This window comes from Uncinocarpus reesii, genomic scaffold (genome assembly GCF_000003515.1).
Source record: "Uncinocarpus reesii 1704 scaffold_1 genomic scaffold, whole genome shotgun sequence".
In the NCBI taxonomy this organism is placed as follows: domain Eukaryota; kingdom Fungi; phylum Ascomycota; class Eurotiomycetes; order Onygenales; family Onygenaceae; genus Uncinocarpus; species Uncinocarpus reesii.
Genome location: NW_003052500.1, coordinates 3,087,677 through 3,106,452, shown reverse-complemented (window position 1 = coordinate 3,106,452; position 18,776 = coordinate 3,087,677). Strand labels below are relative to the sequence as shown.

The window sequence follows — 18,776 nt, the reverse complement described above, 5'->3', positions numbered from 1 at the left end:
CTTTGGCCCCTTAATGTTGATTCAACTCTGCTCTCTGATAGCGTGCTGTTGCAGACGACGTACAGTTCTTGATGTCCCTACAAGAGTAAACGGCTAGGCTGCAGGCGCTAAGCCTTATTGGTGCCACATTGCGCGCCCCTTTTTGCCTATTAATACCCCGCCTGTTTGCCAGGTGGCGTGGATACAGACGGAAGCGATCCCTTGGGTCTAATATTATTCCTCAATTGGTGCTATCAGCGGTTCTAGCTGTAGGCGTCCCGTCTTTGGTAGCCAACAACTTGTTTCGTTTCGGTGGATCATTCCATAAATTGACCTTCCTTGAAAACAAGGTTTATCATTTGCCTATCAAAGGTTCCCGAGAAGCCAGGGTCACGGAGGGCCCCGACCGTTGCCTTGAATTTCTGCGACTTGATGGTGATAGTGTGCCCCCAACGCCATCTATCTCGGGGTCTGAGCGGTCAATGCAATCATGGAGGCATGCTAAGACTAGGCGTGAACGGGTCACATTCGCTTCCTACCATAGCGGCCATTGACGTGTCAAAGGCGTCTACTTCGATCTCTTATGATGCGCCGTCGAATGAGGCTGACAACCGGCAGGGATACCCGGTTCGTTAGATTTTCTAAAACCCAAACTTTTCTGCCCGACTGAATATGGGGCTTTTTTCAGAAACCCTGCCCTTGGCCCATGATTCTGCATTACCCAATTGGGTGGACAGCTCATCCGATGAATTGACCATAGTACCCTATTCGCCTTGTCGATGTCAATCGGTGGATTTGCTGCTGTAAGATTGGTGCCCCATAAGTCGTTGTTGGTATGTATGTACATACATACTGTACTTCGACAGTCTTGTTTTCGCCTTGCGCTTTGATTTGGATCTGCCGAATGTGACTCCATGCCTGGTTAGATCGCTTGTCTTACCATCAACTAACCAAGCCCCGCGACCTATCTAGGTTTATCCTAGATGACAAGTCTGTGCCGCCGCTTCACTCTCTGGTATCATGTCTCTCAAAGCTGCCACATCGCGGCTTCTATCTTTGCCTTTTTGGTTCAACCACAAGCCTTCGTTCAGGCTTTCTACGATAGATACGAATTAATGCTGCAGAAGTCCTTTTTGAAGCCTTATGTCTCAGATTCCTTTCAGGATGGCAGGTTCTTGCCATGTATGCTGCATTTTCGTCGGCGCAGTGCCATATCCTACTTCAAAGCCCACATCACAATCCCCTATCGAGCGGCATATCAATGCGGCTTTTGAGATACGCCTAGCATGGTGCAATGTTTATTCAATCTTTCCATGAAGCTTCTGTACGCTACTCTCCCCCGCCCCCTAGCATGCGGGTTCTGAGGGTCCGGCAATGCGTTGATAAATCCCTTTCCTATGGCTCAGCGGAACTATAAATACAATGACTTTGGAATTTATGGCATCTGCTCGAGAGTGCCTTTCAACCCTTTGAGAGCTGACTTTCTTTCTAACAAACTGGACATCAATCCAGTTGTCTTGATGGAAAAGGGGGAGATTGACTTAAACGGCAACCAGGGCTTAGGGCTAATTGAAGCCCCTTGCCAAGCCTTCATGACGTCACTCATCTTGCTTCTGCCAATCCAAGAACTGTTTACGTCATCATCACTTCCTGTTCCTCCAACCTTGAGGGGGCATACTGAACTGCAAGCAAGAAGTGGTCAATTGAGTTGCTGCATTTTCAATCTTTCTTCAAACTGCCGATAAAGGTAAAACTATTTACCTTGCGAAAACATTGGTATGGTCTCTATTCTCGAGCGTTGATTGGCATCAGATCCCGTAACGCACTGACTTTGGACAAGCTGACAGGAAGGCTCTTCGTCAACAATTTGGATTGAATTCACTCGAAGTACCGTACAAATTTTAACTGCTCCGTCGAAGTGTTACTATGTCAGTCTTTACTTCTGTTGCTAAGCGGGCTGGCAACCGAATATTCACTGCGACGCGGCATTCGAGCATTGCTACTTCTTCACTCACATCCTCAGTAACCACCTTACCGAGCACCGGGGCGAACGCAAAGTTGTTGTCTACCTCACCCATCCTTCGACGCAGCGTCTCGAGCAGCAGCCAGCGGAGCACCTACGTGGACGAACATGACCCAGATAGCCGCTACGCAATTAACACAGAACGGAACGAATATTCGAAATCCGGGACTGATAACGCAGTCGCAGCCCAAGATTCGGCCTGGAATATAAAAAATCAGACGCCGGAGAGTGCCAAGGAGGAATCTGAGAGAGAATCGGCCATGAATGGAAGAGGCAAGGCAAGCCCGCTTGATGTTAGTCCTGCAAACCAAGAAGTTTCGAGATTTACGGACGAGTCCGGGCGCGGCGAGTCGGTTGTGCACGGTCCGAGCAAGAGGGTGTCGCCGAGAAAGGGAAAGAAAGTGGACTACGGTGGAGGAGCTTCTGCAGAGGCTGGAAGTGGCCATGACTCTACAAAGATGTAAAGTAGAGCTGCTTTGGAATCAAGCCACTCACCGGGGGCTTTCGATTGTTGTCCAAATGTTGTACTGTACACATGATGCCGTGTCCTCTCAACCAGTTTCTATTGGCATGATTTAGTTTGTTGGCGTTTTGAGCATAGAAGTACATTCTGCAACTGGTTCATTTTCGCAATAAAAGGGTAAAGACCTGGAGACAAGTCCTTGGCTTGGCGTTGGATTATATAAGCACTAAGTTAACTAGCCTATCAGGCTAGCGCATTTTGGCGGCGTGTTACATAAGCACATCCAGCAAGCACGCAATTTCGCGCGTCAATCAGCAAGCAATTGCGTGATTTCTCCTGGAATGCCGAAAGAGGGACTTTCTCACTGTCAAGCCGGCAAAATGCCGCTGACGCTCGGGTTCAGCAGTCGTGCTGGACTCAGGGGCCTAAAGATGGAGTTGGCTCCTCAACTCCATCAGTTTTTCCCTTTTTCTTTTCATTCTCGTCTGTTGTTATACCAGCACTGTTCCCTGTGTAAGGTGAATTGATCAGTTCATCTCCCGTTCTTTCTCTCCTCTTCAAATAGGCGATATTGCCTAGATACCACTATCTCTGAAAATGAGGTCTTTAGAGCCGTCTTCGGCAGGCTCCCCTGAGACCGCCCTCCAGCGAGTCGACCAAACACAGCCTGTGTCGTTGGCCCTGCCTTTTGGCCGCCCAATTCCCTTCTCTTCAATCGGCGGCCCGACCTATGTGACAGCGCAGACTCTGGTTCAACATGTTGCCTACGCTCTATCCGACAAGTTATTTGCCTACTCTCCAGAAACCTTTGGGCTCGATGCTGCCGTGAGAGAGTGGTTCTCCCAATCCGAAGCAAACGCCAATGGCTATCCAACAACTGTGCAGGCAATGGAAACGCGGCAAGGTGCTGGTGCCATTGCTCTAGGATACATTTTCTCCAAAGACTTTGACCTCAAGAAACGCCATATTCCTCAGTCGATAATAGCATCTTCTGCTACATTGCAGTATATGCGGCCTGCCTTGGAGCAGCTGTCTTTGCTTTACTCGGTAGCGAACCCGCTTGTGGCTCATATTGCCGCAGCCGACTATATTGGCGGACCTACCAGTGGACTCGTTTCAGATTATGCCACAGCTATGAGTTTGGTAGAGGACTTGGGTATGGGCCTAGTTGCTAGTCAGTCCGCACATGAATCGCAGCACATGGCATTGCTTTCGACGCTTCTGGCAACCCACCTTCCCACTGTCCATATCTACGATGGGGTTCGGGTCGGTCGGGAGACGACCAGAGTTGTTGATACGCTTGATCAGCCTGGTCTTTACAATGCATACAAGTCTGTGCTCGCAGGACTGTCTGGATCTGACCAAAAGCATCTGGATGATCAGGGCAAACTTCTAAGCTTGCTGAAGGCTTTCAACAACGGACTTGGTACTGATTATGCGCCGTTCGAATATCATGGCCACCCCGAAGCAACCTCTGTTCTCGTGACTTTTGGCTCAATCGAATCCTCGTTAGCCAAGCAGGTTGCTACTCGTTTAGCAGAACAGGGTTCACGTATTGGTGTTGTCAATGTGCGCATCTACCGTCCTTTTGTCGAAGATGAATTCATCAGGTCCCTTCCCAAGTCTGTTCGGAACATTGGTGTCCTGGGCCAGGTGCAAAGTGATTTGGCAGTTCAAGAGGATGGCATGCACGCCACGCTTTACGAAGATGTACTTGCTACTTTAACCTTCAGCAGTGAAATTCACCTTCGCCAGGGCTGCACTGAGATCAAGTACTCGCCTCAGGACACTTGGAATATCCCCAAAATTACCGCAGCCTTCCAAAAGGTCGTTGAACAGCCACTTCTCCAGGCCGAAGAAATCGAAGCCGGTGTCTTACAGCTGTTGGATCCTTCAATCCAGCAGTATACCTTTTGGCACGTCGATAACGACTTTTCGAGCTCCGCCGCCCTCGTTCTTGCCCAAGCCCTTGCGAAAGATTCATCTTTGAATGTTTCAAGCAACACGACCTACGATAATCTAATACTTGGAGGCGTCCTCCGTACTGATATTCGAAAGGGTTCGAGAGTAAGCGACGCTCCATATCCTGTGAACTCCGCAGATGTTTCCTATGTTGGTGATATCCGCCTTCTATCGCAAGTGCAAGTGTTAGCAAGCCTCAAAGCCGGCGGACGAATAATTATCAATGCTCCGGGCGTCAACGACGAAGATATCGAAAAACGACTACCGGCATCGTTTAAAAGTGCCGTTGCACAGCAAGGTGTCGAGTTGTTCATCCTGAACACAATAGACTGCCAAGATCCTAGCCTCGAGCCCTTGGCTTTACAAGCTGCTTTCCTACGTGTCGCACTCCCCGATCTAGAGCCGGTTGGCCTGCAAAAATTAGCTTCGTTTCTCAAAAATGATGATGCTGTTGAGAATATTGCCGCAAACGTCGAAAACATGCTTCGAAAAATCGAGATCGCTGAGTCGTGGAAGGTTGTTGAGGATGCAGCTTATGAAACCGAGCAGCTCCCAATCGATATTCGCGGTACTAGCTTCGCGTCATTCGACAAGGCCGAAATCCAACCATCATCCCAACTCGAAGGCTGGCAAACGATTGCAAAGAGCCTTTGCTTCAAGGAAGCCTATGGAACGGCAAACTCGCTACGCCCCGATCTCTCAACAAAGACATTCACAGTAACCGTTCAGGAAAACCGAAGACTCACACCCGTCACCTACAACCGAAATATCTTCCATATTGAGTTTGATCTTGGCGACTCTGGTCTCAAATATGATATTGGTGAAGCGCTTGGTATTCACGCTGAGAACAATCCCGAGCATGTTCATGACTTCATCAAGTTCTATAATTTGGACCCCAAGGAAATTGTCCAACTTCCCTCCCGCGAGAACTCAGAAGTTTTGGAAAGCCGGACCGTTTACCAAGCTCTCACGCATAATCTCGACATTTTTGGAAAGCCACCAAAACGCTTTTATGAATCTTTGGCCGAATTTGCAACTGATCCGAAGGAGAAGGACCAGTTGGTGAAGCTGGGCGGAACCGACGGCGCAGAGGAATTCAAGCAACGATCTGAAGTCGACACGGTGACGTATGCTGATATCCTCCAAGAGTTCCCATCAGCTCATCCCAGTTTCCACAATCTTGTCAAGATTGTATCCCCCATGAAAAGACGAGAGTACTCCATCGCTTCTTGTCAAAAGGTTACACCGAAATCCGTTGCCTTGATGATTGTTGTTGTCGACTGGGTTGACCCCAGAGGCAGAGCCCGTTATGGACAGGCGTCTTACTATCTGAGCAAACTGAAGGTCGGCACAACCCTCACAGTCAGTGTCAAGCCAAGTGTCATGAAATTGCCGCCAAAATCCACACAGCCGATCATCATGGCCGGTCTCGGAACTGGCCTCGCTCCATTCCGTGCCTTTGTTCAGCACCGTGCCCTCGAGAAAGCACAAGGCAAAGAAGTCGGCGCTGTTCTTCTTTATATGGGTTCTCGCCACCAGCGTGAAGAGTACTGCTACGGAGAGGAGTGGGAGGCTTATCAAGCTGCTGGAGTGATCACACTGCTAGGCAGGGCCTTTTCCCGTGATCAGCCGCACAAGATCTATATCCAAGATCGGATGCGTGAAACTCTGCCCGAAATCACACGGGCATACCTGCATGAAGAAGGTGCTTTTTATCTTTGCGGCCCAACATGGCCTGTTCCTGACGTGACGAGCGTCTTGGAAGAGGCAATCGGGATTCATGCGAAGGCGAATGGCAGGAAGGTAGATACAAGAAAGGAGATTGAGAAGCTGAAGGACGACTTGAGATATGTTTTGGAAGTTTACTAGGCTACGTTTCTAATTTAAAAGTTGAGTTGTTAATATATATTCGAGACGCGCAGTCCTCAACATATCATGCTGTTTCTGCTTTCTCTTAGACCAAGAGGGGGTAATCAATAGAATATAGTAATCCATATTCCTACTTCATATATATTCTATGCTGCGTTTAAATGTCTTGAGCATCAATGCGAGATCTTCTATCGGGGCCAACAAACCCCAAAGTACCTGGAGGCATGCAACAAGGCTAAATAATCCTAAACTCCTTCGATCGCTAGTATATGCATCTAAACATCGTACACCACCCCCTTCGTTTTCCCGTATGCACCGCCCTTTGCCTTTTTCAATTCTAACGCCCTTTTATAGGGAGGCGCGGTAGGCGGCTGGACGGGGTCAAGACTAACGTGGTCTGGCGGAAGTTCATATGAAGCATCGGCATCCCACGCCGACAGATCACCACACGCGATGAATGGCGGAATCCACCGCATATTATCCGTCTCAGTTGTCTCCACGGTAGGCGAAACCCCAGATTTCGCACCGCCAAAGATAGGATTATCAAACCCGGAACGGGACTGCCCGTTGCAATCTACTGGCGGCATAAACCCTTCACAGACCACGAATGCTTCAAGGCTGCTCGCTCGACTGCTTCGTGGTTTGGCGACGGAAACCCGTTCAAATACGGTCTTGAGTTGCGCGTAGATGAGGTCGACGTCTCGCCCGCGGAAGATCTTGGCCACGAATTTACCTCCAGGGCGAAGGACGCCAATGGCGAGATTTAGCGCGGCATACAGGAGCTGGGACTGGATGTAGATGTCCAAGTCGTGTAGACCGGTAACATCTGGCGCGCCATCGGACAGGACGAGATCAACAGGGTGAGAGTGTGGTTTGGAGGGAGAAGGGGTATTCGTATTTTCAGAGTCGGTTTCATCGTAGAGGTCAGGGTCCAAAGCTTTGAGGAGTAGTGGGATGGTAGAGGGATGTGTGATATCTGCTTTGAGAGTGGCGATGCCCTCTAACGGAGCCATGGGCTGGAGATCGATGGCCACGATACGGACGTTTTTGCGCGGTTTGAGAACCTGGGATTCATCCAAGGCCGCCTGTGAGCTGTGAGCAGCTCCTCGAGAGGCTCCTTGTTCAGTTTCCAATCGCCTCAGGTCCTCTACCTGCTTCTTCCTCTTGTCCTCCCAGGCCCTTCGTCCAAAACTCTCCCCTTTTATCAGTACGCGACTAAGGACCTGACTCCAGCTCCCTGGCGCAGCGCATAGATCCACCACGCGCGTCACGCTGTCCGGGTCAGAATGCGCGAAAAGGTCGAATTGTTCGTCTATCTGAATCAGCTTGAAGGCGGAGCGGGCACGCCAATTCTGCTCTTTGGCCAGGCGATAATAAGCATCACGCTTGTCCTTGGACGACTTGCCCATTTTGGCAGATGTTGCCAATAAGTATTATATGCAATGGCACGAATTCGCGGAATCCGGAGGTTCAGCTTGGAGTTCGGTGGGATATCAAACTAAATGCGCGATAAGATCTCGCGCTAGTCGCCGTGAAGTTAAATTTTTTGTTCAAACTCGCAGCTCAACGACGAGGGTTGCAAGGTCGGTCCGAGTCTGCGTCAGAGGCAAGCCCAAAGGAAAGAAGATCCAAATCAATGCTGCCATGGCTATAAAGCGCTCTCGCAACCAGCAAAGCCGCGCTGTCAAAGCGAACAAGCGACGCAAGGTCGACGCTCCCGCTCCAAACGGCGCCGAAGATTCGACGCAGGATATTGTGAGCGTGGACCAGCTGGACTGGAAAACTGTTACTTTGCCTGACAGGATAGACGATGCTGAAGGATTCTACGGACTAGAAGAAATCGAAGGCGTGGACATTATCAGGCCAACTGGGGGCGGAGAAATCAAATTCAAGGTCAGTATTCTTGCTGGATGCCAAACGTCGAGCTGTTCTGACAGATTATTTATCCTAGGCATCTAAGTCTAAAATAAAAGGTATCCTCAAAAACTCCGCCGACGCCGCAAACGCAGGTAGCGAGAACTGGGACGAATGGAGCGGATTTAGTGATGATGAACCCATTCCCGCAATCGACCAAGCAAAGGACGATAAAGCTGATGGGAAAACCCACAAGAAAAAGAAGGGGAAGGATAATGCAAGCAATGATACAGCGGTGAATAAGCAATCGAAAGAGCGTGTCCTTCGCGAAGAGAAGGAGAATGGGATCCAGGCAGGAGTGCCCTTTTCTGCATTGCAAGATGAAGTAGAGGAGGATACGGATGTTTCGGCTTGGGATCCTCTGGGTCTGCGTGCCGAACTGCAAACCAGCCTTGCAAGACTTAAATTCTGCTCGCCAACGCCTATCCAGTCCGCATGTATTCCGGCTGTTCTCCAAGGGCACGACGTGATCGGAAAGGCCTCGACCGGTTCAGGCAAGACACTGGCATTCGGCATACCGATCGTTGAGCACTATCTTGGTCGATACCCTACCGGTCAGGCACCAGCTTCGTCGAATGAGGACGGCACCTCGGGAAAAGCTCCCATAGCACTGATACTGTCGCCCACACGAGAGCTCGCGCACCAGCTCAACAAGCATTTGACAGACTTGATCAGTAATGCTCCGCACACTTCCGCCAGAATCGCATCCGTTACAGGAGGATTGTCTATTTACAAGCAGCAGCGTTTGCTTGCTGATGCTGATATCATTATCGCGACTCCGGGCCGACTTTGGGAAGTAATAGGATCAATGCCTGGGTTCCTTACGAAATTGAAACGGATAAAATTTCTTGTCATCGACGAAGCGGATAGGCTGCTAAGTGAAGGACATTTCAAGGAGGCGGAAGAAATCGTCAATGCACTCGACAGGGTAGAGAAAACCGAAGAGGGTTATGAGGAAGGTTCAGAGCCTGGATCACCGGAGGAGGAAGAGGAAGAGCAGCGACAACGGCAGACCCTGGTTTTCTCCGCAACGTTTCACAAGGGATTGCAGCAAAAGCTTTCTGGAAAGATTCGATATCGGAATGACGATTTGCTTGATAAAAAGGAATCGATGGAATATCTTCTTCGAAAGCTGAATTTTAGAGAGGAACGCCCGAAATTCATTGATGTCAACCCAATTTCCCAAATGGCCGAGAATTTGAAAGAAGGATTGGTTCAATGTGCACCCATGGATAAGGTATGTGTCTACCTGGTATCGGCAGCTTTCTGAATTCTGTTAACGTTGTTTTTACCAGGACTTATTTCTCTACTCGCTTCTTCTTTACCACCCAAAGCATCGCACTTTGATATTTACAAACTCCATCTCTGCTGTCCGCCGCATCACTCAGTTTCTCCAAAATCTTAGCCTTCCGGCTTTCGCACTGCATTCATCAATGGCTCAAAAAGCACGGCTTCGCTCCGTTGAACGGTTCTCCGCCCCATCCTCCGATCCCTCATCCATTCTGGTTGCCACTGATGTCGCAGCGCGCGGTCTCGATATCAAGGGCATTGACCTCATCGTCCACTACCATGTGCCCAGAACCGCGGATACTTATGTTCACCGCTCCGGCCGAACTGCGCGAGCTTCCGCCTCTGGAAAATCAATTCTGATCTGTGCCCCTGACGAGACTACCGGTGTAGCTCGGCTCGTGGCCAAGCTCCATTCCAACACCAAGAACGCAAACGAAGAGCCCAAGAGAAAAAAGGTTTCTCTGCAGTCCATAGACCTTGATCGTCGCATAATCGACCGCCTCCGCCCACGCGTCACGCTTGCCAAGCAAATCACGGAGTCCGTTCTCGCCAAGGAAAAGCTGTCCTCGGAAGATGACTGGCTGCGCTCCGCGGCGGAGGATCTTGGCGTAGATTATGACAGCGATGAGTTTGCGGAACAGCAAGCCAAGGGCACAGGCAAAGGACGCGGTCGTGGCGGAGGGAGACAGGCACGAGAACAGAAAGCTGCCAATCTCTCCAAGGCTGAGATGGCGGGGTTGAGGGCACAGTTGAAAGGGTTGCTCTCTAAGAAGCTCAATGTGGGCATTAGCGAAAAATACCTGACGGCAGGGAGGGTGGATATAGATGCCTTGTTAAAAGGGGAGGGGAATTCCGCGTTTCTGGGGCACGTTGAGGAGTTGTCGTTCTGATGTGCTGCAATCTGAGCAAGCATTTCCACCCAGGTATAATAGTAACTAGAGAAGAATGAATAAAACAAAGAATCTATCCCTAACCCAAGAAGACAGATTCCCTATGAGCGTTTAACCCATACCCAGTATAGTTTTCCACTAAGAGCTACATGTAGCGGGAATTGAATAATCGTGGTAATAATGCAAATCAGAATATCTAGTTTTTGGACATACAATCCCAAAGCAAAGCGGCCACACCAACGATATAAATGCAAACGCCAAACGGCGGAGCACAGAAATCTCATTAGAAAGTAATCTAAAGCTCTTTGCAACCTTTAGAGATCCATGACGATGCGCTCTTCCCGATCCTGTCCCGGTGCCCAAGTAGAGTAACGCGAATGGATTTTGTTTCAAATGACCTGTGCTCCTGTCTCTCGATCAATTCTCTCGCAAGAGCAGTCCCATCTTTCTCTGCAACCTCGTCTTAACCTACACATCATGGTTAGCTAGAAGGAGAATCAGGCTGCTCTCAGATCGTACATACAAATCATAACACTGCCTTCGGGCTTTTCCAAACTCCCGCATGCACGCGATGTGTATACCCGCATAGCATCGCGAGCATTTTCGCTTTTGTTTCCGACACTGGGCCTCCCGGCGATCCGAGAGACTCGGGGCTGGCTGTGAGGAAGTTTCGTCGACCTCGAAATCCAAATCGATCATGTCGAGATAATTGTCGATGTAGCCTTTGAGTCCGTCCTCGACTCCGTTGGTTATACTGCTGGTAGCAGTTGTAGCAACAGCAGGAGTTGTCGCTGGGGAGTTTTGCTCAGAGAACAAAATGATAGTTGGGATTGGCAATGTCACTGAATTGATCGTGAAACCTCCACCTAGAGTACCAGGCATGGTGCTACTAGCTGCGAAAGGTGAGGATAACGCTGAATTCATCACCGGATTTGTTATTTTCGGGGCGATAAAGATTGAAGATAACAGGGATCACGAAACCAGCACTCTTCGACCGTGTTATATGGAATAGCAACCTGAAGCTCTAGGCGCATATCTTTTGCAGGAGAAGCTGAGGTCAGTGGCAACGCGGACTTGATCTTCTGCCTGCTGCTGGGTTTGGGAGAAAGGAAAGAAGGAGAGACTGGCGCAGGGAAGGGATATCGAGCATGCGGCATTCTGGCTAGTCGATATCTCCGTTTTTTGGATGCGGGCATAGAACGAGGTCTTTTCATCTTGGTCTTTGGGTCGATGGCAGCCATGAGAGCACAGGGTAAGGCTGCAGAGTCGAGTCTTATGGCTATATTCTGGTCCAACGGGCAAAAGCAGCCCAGGAGTGATTGTCGGATAACACAGCGGAGTGGCAAGACAGGCGATGCGACATTCAACGATGCAAGTTAGTTATTTGGATGCGCAAAAACGGAGGAGCAATGCAACCAACCTTTTGCCTTCAAGTCCCGGGAACAAAGGGCTCGCGAAGCGATACCAGGTGATTATTCCGACCACTGACGGTCTGATCGGGCGTGCCGCCCGAGCCGAATCGCTGGAGGTGCTGGATTAATGGCGGAAATAGCTAGGAATTCTCGATCGATCAATAACGAATTCATCAAAAGGGCCTCATGCTACCAATCAGGCTCGTCATGGAGACGGACGGCGCTCCCCGCAAACACTGTGATCCCTGATCCAGGCTCGTCCCTGCAAGGCCTTCCACGCCCAGAGTTGCACTGCTTATCTCGGTGGGCCTGCACGGCTCTCTGGTGCTTGTTTGAATTATTATTATCTGCCACGACGCAGGAGAAAAGCCGCTGCCAACACCACGGCATGCCGATGCGCACACCCGGCACACAGCCGAGATGCAAGATATGCGACGAGATGGACGGCTTCCCACTCGAAGAACCAGCATCCAGCCCGAACGCGACGACCTTTGAGCGCGGATTCAGACGAGAGGCTCAGGCTGCTCGAGATAAGGGCTTATCTTTGACCGGACACTTGCTGATGCTTGAATCCGCGCCGGGTAACTAAATTGGTGGAATGCAACGTGAGCCTGTCAAAAGGGAATAGTGATCAGCGTCAGACATGAACCGACTGTGCTCTGTGCAAACAGCCGTCAGTCATCCGATGCTGACATTGGCCCGAAGCCTTTGGACCCTTGCACTTTGAGGCGACGTGTTGTTCTCGCTAAAATCCGCGGACCTATCTGCCAGATAGTTAACGACCATTCAGCCATCAAAGGCTTGGTTGCCCGCTGGGTTGCGTCCATCGACGCTGGTTGTTTTCGGTTTCCCGGTGGCTTCTATCAAAACGGAATCGACTTCTCCAGAGGTCTATAGTTACTAACTGGAGATAAAGTGCCACCTGCAAGGACATTGCACAACCCTCTACCACCCAATCTGCAATTTGGACGCAACATGGATGCCACTAGATTGGCTTCAAGGATCTGAATCATCGCAAAGCTGCCTCGAAATCAGAAAGAAACGACCGCCTTTGCAATGATGGCGTCTTTTCCGCACACAAGTCAACCCCCTTCCCTGCTGTCTCCCTTGCTTTCCGTGCACAAATTTCCTTTCCGCGGGAACAATCTGACTATTACTTTATCCGGAGGCACGATATCTACTGAGGATGAAAAGTTATATAGAGCGTGAAACTGCTCTCTTTGAAGCGTTGAGGTGCATCGCCAACCCTCATCCTGAGTTTATTCATCCAGGCCAGCTTTGATACCACCGTACCCCAAAATGTATATCCGCTCTGCATTGCTTGCTTTGGCAGCTTTGGCTGGTCAGGCATTAGCATTCCCTCTCAACAGTCTGCCGGAGCGTGACAATGCCGGACTTGATATCCAGCTCTCATCGACTGGAAACACTCGTGTGAAGGCTGTCATTACCAACAACGGAGACGAAGCGATGTCCTTCGTCAAATTCAACACTCTCTTTGACTCAAGCATGGTCCGCAAAGTCAAGATCTCCAAGGATGGTATGGGCTTACCAAATCATTGCCAAAATTAGAGAGCCGCAAAATTCCTAATCGTGGCTCCAACAGGTTCTGCGGTCCCCTTTACTGGTATTTTCGGCTACTATGATATCAACAACCTCCCCAAGGAGGCGTTCGCTACCCTTTCACCGGGTGCCAGCCTCGAGGCTGAATTCGACATTGCTGAGACAGCCGATCTTTCTGAGGGAGGTTCTTTCAAAGTTTCGGCAGATGGGCTTCTTCCAATTGCTGCCACCAAGGGCAGCACAAAGGTTGATGGCGCTATCCAGTTCAAGAGCAATGAGTTAACCATCGATATCGACGGCGACGAGGCCGCCAAGGTCCACGCCAGCGTCATGTCCACTCTTGGGAAGCGAAGCCGGGTTGATGGGCGCACATGCCAGGGCCGAGCTGGCCAAATTATCGTCAATTCTCTGCGAAGCTGTGTTGGCTACGCTCAAGCCGCAGCCCAGGGTGCCGCCAACGGTGACGCCCAGAAGTTCCAAGAGTACTTCAAGACCACCAGCCCGCAAGTCCGTCAGAATGTTGCGCGTCGCTTCCAGGCCATTGCACAGGAGTGCAGCTCTCCATCTCAGGGCCGCAGCATCGTCTTCTGCCAGGACGTCTATGGTTACTGCCAGCGGGGTCTCATTGCCTACACTGTTTTCGCCAACAGCCATGTGGCCACCTGCCCGGACTTCTACAGGCTCCCAGCTCGGGTGAACCAGGGCCTTGGCCCCGACCACGGCTACGTGATGGTCCACGAATTGACCCACGCTCCCGCCGTTTTCAGTCCGTATACCCAGGATTACGCTTATGGCTACCAGCAATGCCGAAGACTCAATGCTCAGCAGTCCCTCGGCAACGCTGACAACTATTCCCTCTTTGCTGCTGGTAAGTATCCCACCCTTCTACTCCATTCTTATTTCTATGTCCCATACTAATATCTGTATGTAGCCGTCGCTCGAGGCGCGTGAGTAATCCTTATGTTCTTATACAAGGCATCAGGGATGTTGAAGGGTGAACGTTGATTGTATATACTTTTATATTTGAGAAACGTATCGCCGATTTATTTAAATGTTCAAGCTTCGGGCACCCAGGCACTCAAGGCGTACCGAGCACGTCATGCGGTATTTGATGAACTAAGGTCCTAAATTACAAACGTAGCCTATTGAGATGTGCTTGATTGGCCCGCAGCAGTCTTAATGATCATGAAAGGGGTCTACGTAAGTGTTACACTCGTACTCAAGACGGATTGCCGATGTTATAGTTTTCAAGTTAAATGGCAAACGGAAAACGGATATGGAACTTAAAAGCTGAATTATACGGGGTCTAGGTATAGTCCGGAAGTCTTTGATAGCCTTCACCTAAAACGGCTTGCGCGCTGATACCATCCTGAGGGTTGGCGTGTAGCCTTTCTCCTTGACCTCTTCAACCAAACGGTCCAGGAACTTATGGTACTCCTCTGGTGTTTTCGCTACACCAGGAATTCCTTCTTCTATATACCCCAAGGAGTGAAATTAGCCAGAAGTGAACAAGGGGCAAACACCAAAAATAGGAGAATACTAACCCCCCATTTGAGTAGCTTGATGGCGAAGCGCTTCTTCCCAGAACTCCACCGATCGATTTCGATTTTCTGGTATCTTGACGGCAGCTCCGTATGCCAGTTCATGACAAACCGCAGTGACATCCTCAAACCCTGCCTCCTCCAGCAGGCTCTCCAGCTTCTCGCCAACATAGCAATCCATACCCACCGACTCGGTTGACCAGAGTTTGAGCAGCGCAAGCCCACGCAGTTCTGAATCCGGTGCCCAAACTTCAGGATACAGCCAGTTACACTCCACAAGCTGGATGCGTCCACCGGGCTTCAGTACGTCGCGCAGATTCTGGATGGCAGTGGGCCACTCGGTTTTCTTGAGGGCCCAGACGAGAAGACGCTGGTGGATGATGTCAAAGGAGTTTTTCCACTCCTCAGGAAGAGGCTGGGTAATGTTGTGCTTGCGAAGGTCTAGCCTGGGGTCGTCCCGAAACAATTGGGAGCCGATGTCAACACCATGCAGGCTGAATTGTCGTTGCGGATGCTGGGATGCAAAGTCCAGAAGCCAGTTGCCTAGAGGCCATTTGTTCTTTTTTAGCTTGTAAAAAAGGGAACATCTGTCGCAAGGCCGTTGAGATGGACTTACCGTCTGCACAGCCGCTATCTAGCACCCGGAGAGGCTGGGTTGAAGGCGGCAAGGGAAAGCCAAGCAGCTCGCCATTGCAGCAGCTCTTGATGTGCTCGTGCTGGCGGCGCAATCGATCAATCTCCCTGGCATGATGCGGAAGTCGATAATGCCCCTCTGTACGACCAGGTGCAGGTGCTTGAGCAGGGGACGGGCCGGGAGTTTCTGCGTCCATCATGTCTGAATCAAGAACATGCACTATTGACCCGCTGGGCTTTTTCGTACTCCAGCTCTCTGGTCTCCGTGAGGGTGCTTTATAACCAGACGGCCTGGGAACTTGGGCCTTTCAGCCATTGAAAACTGCCCCGCTACCGTCCTGCACGGCCAGCACGAGCGGCGACTTGGGTTACACACGGCTTGCATTGTCGTGATGGCCTGCAGTTGAGTTTGAAATCCCTTTGTACTTAAATAATCGGCTGGGCAGGCGTGTTGACCCGACTAAACGGACACGCCGTGAGGGGCCCCGCATACTGGCGTATCAAGATCCGTGTCCTTGTGGAATCAATTTACTAGAGCGGTACGCCCTCGACTCAGCGGTAGTTATTCTTTTCATACTGTTAGGGAGGTATTCGCAATTGAAAAAACAAGAGCAAGATTCGATTCTCAAACTACGTGCTAACAACGGCCTTGATATAGCAATTTAGGGGGCCTCTCAATCAAACCAACCAACTCATAACAAAAGCAGAAAACAGATACAGAAAACACAAGAGGAAAAACAGCCAAAGATTCTTCGGGAATAGCCTGATACTCAAAGTCATGACAATGGACATGGTATTCCAACTCTAAACGTCCTTGCTCCCTCCCCTTGCAAGTAATGGAAAACCAACGAACAAAGAAAGAGACAATTTAGCAGGCCGATTCAACAAAGAAGAACCACAGGAGGGGCCTGCGCAGTCCAAAATCTCACCGACGGTCGGTCCCATCAGACCCGGGCGCATCGAAGTGAGAGGTTCAACGCTTATGGTAGGCGGAAACTTGTTTGCGACCTTCAATACGAATGGTAGAGGACCGTTCGAAGCAATCGTTGTCCGCTCGGATAGTTGTAGATATTGTATGTCTGTGTTTTTTCCCCACCCGGGGTTGCATATCGCCCGCGGAGAGTGAGTCAAGCGCATGTGTAGCGTTACTATAAACGCTTCCACCCATAGCAGAAGTCCCGTGGCGCCGGAGAGCAAGGTCACGAACTGGGTTTCCCACGGAACTGGCTGAGTCCTCGGGGCCGAGTTCTTGAATTGTGCTTTCAGCGGGACTGTAGCTCTGGCGGCGGGACTCTTGGAGCGTAGTCCCGAGTCGACTGGAGCCGCGAGATATAGTAGAGCGGCCGACCGTGCTCCCAAGGCGACTGGAGCCGCGAGATATAGTAGGGCCGCTGACCGTACTCCCAAGGCAACTGGGGCGGCGAGATACAGCAGAGCCGCCGACCGTACTCCCAAAGCGACTGGGGCGGCGAGATATAGTACTGCCGTTTGTCACAGTCCTAGGCCAACCGGTGCGGCAAGATATCCAGGTAGGGCCCCCGAGGCTGGGGGCTCCGACCGCGCTTCCGAGCTGACTAGCAGCCCGCGAATAACGAGCATCAGATACGGAACTCGAACCGTCGAGGACACTTTCCCGAGGCGTAATCAACAGATACTTGGGCGTAGTGCTAGTTGGGCTGGAAACACGCCGCTTGCTATCCGAGCTATCGTCCGAGTCGTCCGAGTCAGACTCGTAGCAATAGTTTGAAGTATAGGAATATTTCGGCATGATTATAAAAGGGCTTTCGCAGTTTGATTGTTACTAATAGAAAAGAATTAGATATGGATTCACTTCGTGCCGCCAGCCATGTTACTTACCTCGAAAGCGGAACGTGGGCTGTCGTGTTTCTTTCCGTTGAATAATGAAGTGGAGACGGCAGAGGTAAAAAGCGCCGATGCTCGTATGGAAGCTGAATAGACCACAGCAATTAGAAACCAAAGTGGGACAACTACTATAGGAGAACCGTTACCTTGAAGTCGTGGTTATGGTAGAATGTGCTTCTGGGTTTTCTGCTTTGTCCTTTGAAAAGACATCTCCAAGGCGAGCAAACGGTTTATATAGATGTTCATCATACAGGCAAGGCAGACTCCTGTCCTGTCTCTCTTCACGTCATATTCACGATTTTGTTTCAAAAGGTTGGCGCGCCGCTGAGGGCGTTAGGTAGACATTTTAGATATCGAAACATTTTGCGCTGTGTCCCTCATACGCTCGATCTGAACGCCGTGCAATCGATGCGAGGACGAACAAGTAAGGCGGGAGGAAATGTACAGCCTCAAGCATCACCTAGAGATTAGGTGTGTTGTTTGAGCCAGGCATCTGCACCCAGTTTCGCAGTGCCGCAATGAACTCGAGTCCTAGGCTCCCTTCCAGCATCGAACTTGGTAGCAGGACATTTTTTCTCAGAGAGCGAGGGTGAATCGCCTCAGCCCTAGGCTCCTAGTCAGTCGTTTGGTTGAGCAATAACTGGGTGCCTAGTGCTCTGTTCAAACGTACGGGCAACGGGGTTAGCGAGCCAGCGGTGGCCCAGCCGCCGCATGCTAGCCACGGAGCAGCGCCAGCAAAAGGCTTTCGCTCTCACTTGAAACACTCCGAATTCATAGCCACCGGTTAGGCAGGCTAACTACCGAACCAGCATCATAGAAGCTTTCCGCCGCCACCAAACAACAGAGTGGCACTCAAAGGTATCTGCGGCCTAGGAACGTCAGAATCAAGCATGTTCAACGGAGTAGAGATAAGCTGTTCTCACTAGCTATGGCGCTTCGAGCCGTGCCAGAGTCCACAGTTGCTACTGGGCAGTCACCAGTTCAATAGGCGCCGGGCAGGGCTCTCAGTCCCACCAGGACAGAGCGAGCACCAAGCCGACAGACAAAGCCAGGGTATATGCTATTGTGACTGGACCTCGACTGGCCAACGTTCTCCGTGTCTGGGATGGGCAGCATTGATGCGACGTCGAACCCGCTGGCGGGAGATGTCAGGACCTAACTAGTTTAAGCAAGCTGACTACACATGTAACTTATCGGACGTATAAAAGAATACATGGCTCCATCGACTCCTCAACACCGAGGGAGCAATAAAATCATATACAATTTACTTGAGTGATAATCTAATAGGCATGAGGATTGGGTTCGCCGTGTTTGGAGAACTACTTGCTTGGAATAACCGCTTCCCAATAAATATATTTGATTGCAGAGAATCGACTT

The 18,776-nt window shown here is 50.5% G+C and overlaps 8 protein-coding genes across 8 annotated transcripts; 5 read left to right on the top strand and 3 right to left on the bottom strand.

Annotated features, from left to right (window-relative positions):
* Window positions 1–1,905: 1,905 nt before the first annotated feature.
* On the top strand, window positions 1,906–2,466 carry UREG_01260 (uncharacterized protein; the record flags this gene model as incomplete). The annotated part of the gene is made up of 1 exon (XM_002541698.1): window positions 1,906–2,466. The coding sequence occupies one exon, from the start codon at window positions 1,906–1,908 to the stop codon at window positions 2,464–2,466; it is 561 nt and encodes a 186-aa protein (XP_002541744.1).
* Window positions 2,467–3,062: 596 nt separating this feature from the next.
* UREG_01259 (uncharacterized protein) lies at window positions 3,063–6,296 on the top strand (the record flags this gene model as incomplete). Its single annotated transcript, XM_002541697.1, has 1 exon — window positions 3,063–6,296. One exon carries the CDS (start codon window positions 3,063–3,065, stop codon window positions 6,294–6,296), a length of 3,234 nt encoding a protein of 1,077 aa, XP_002541743.1.
* Window positions 6,297–6,571: 275 nt separating this feature from the next.
* Window positions 6,572–7,309, bottom strand: UREG_01258 (tRNA (uridine-2'-O-)-methyltransferase TRM7; the record flags this gene model as incomplete). The annotated part of the gene is made up of 1 exon (XM_002541696.1): window positions 6,572–7,309. One exon carries the CDS (start codon window positions 7,307–7,309, stop codon window positions 6,572–6,574), a length of 738 nt encoding a protein of 245 aa, XP_002541742.1.
* A 631-nt stretch (window positions 7,310–7,940) lies between these two features.
* On the top strand, window positions 7,941–10,390 carry UREG_01257 (uncharacterized protein; the record flags this gene model as incomplete). Its single annotated transcript, XM_002541695.1, has 3 exons — window positions 7,941–8,189; window positions 8,248–9,447; window positions 9,506–10,390. 3 exons carry the CDS (start codon window positions 7,941–7,943, stop codon window positions 10,388–10,390), a joined length of 2,334 nt encoding a protein of 777 aa, XP_002541741.1.
* Window positions 10,391–11,207: 817 nt separating this feature from the next.
* Window positions 11,208–12,391, top strand: UREG_01256 (uncharacterized protein; the record flags this gene model as incomplete). The annotated part of the gene is made up of 3 exons (XM_002541694.1): window positions 11,208–11,292; window positions 11,436–11,765; window positions 11,943–12,391. The coding sequence occupies 3 exons, from the start codon at window positions 11,208–11,210 to the stop codon at window positions 12,389–12,391; spliced, it is 864 nt and encodes a 287-aa protein (XP_002541740.1).
* A 710-nt stretch (window positions 12,392–13,101) lies between these two features.
* On the top strand, window positions 13,102–14,313 carry UREG_01255 (uncharacterized protein; the record flags this gene model as incomplete). Its single annotated transcript, XM_002541693.1, has 3 exons — window positions 13,102–13,339; window positions 13,406–14,230; window positions 14,294–14,313. 3 exons carry the CDS (start codon window positions 13,102–13,104, stop codon window positions 14,311–14,313), a joined length of 1,083 nt encoding a protein of 360 aa, XP_002541739.1.
* A 588-nt stretch (window positions 14,314–14,901) lies between these two features.
* On the bottom strand, window positions 14,902–15,733 carry UREG_01254 (uncharacterized protein; the record flags this gene model as incomplete). Its single annotated transcript, XM_002541692.1, has 2 exons — window positions 14,902–15,446; window positions 15,520–15,733. 2 exons carry the CDS (start codon window positions 15,731–15,733, stop codon window positions 14,902–14,904), a joined length of 759 nt encoding a protein of 252 aa, XP_002541738.1.
* A 776-nt stretch (window positions 15,734–16,509) lies between these two features.
* Window positions 16,510–17,304, bottom strand: UREG_01253 (uncharacterized protein; the record flags this gene model as incomplete). The annotated part of the gene is made up of 1 exon (XM_002541691.1): window positions 16,510–17,304. One exon carries the CDS (start codon window positions 17,302–17,304, stop codon window positions 16,510–16,512), a length of 795 nt encoding a protein of 264 aa, XP_002541737.1.
* Window positions 17,305–18,776: the final 1,472 nt, after the last annotated feature.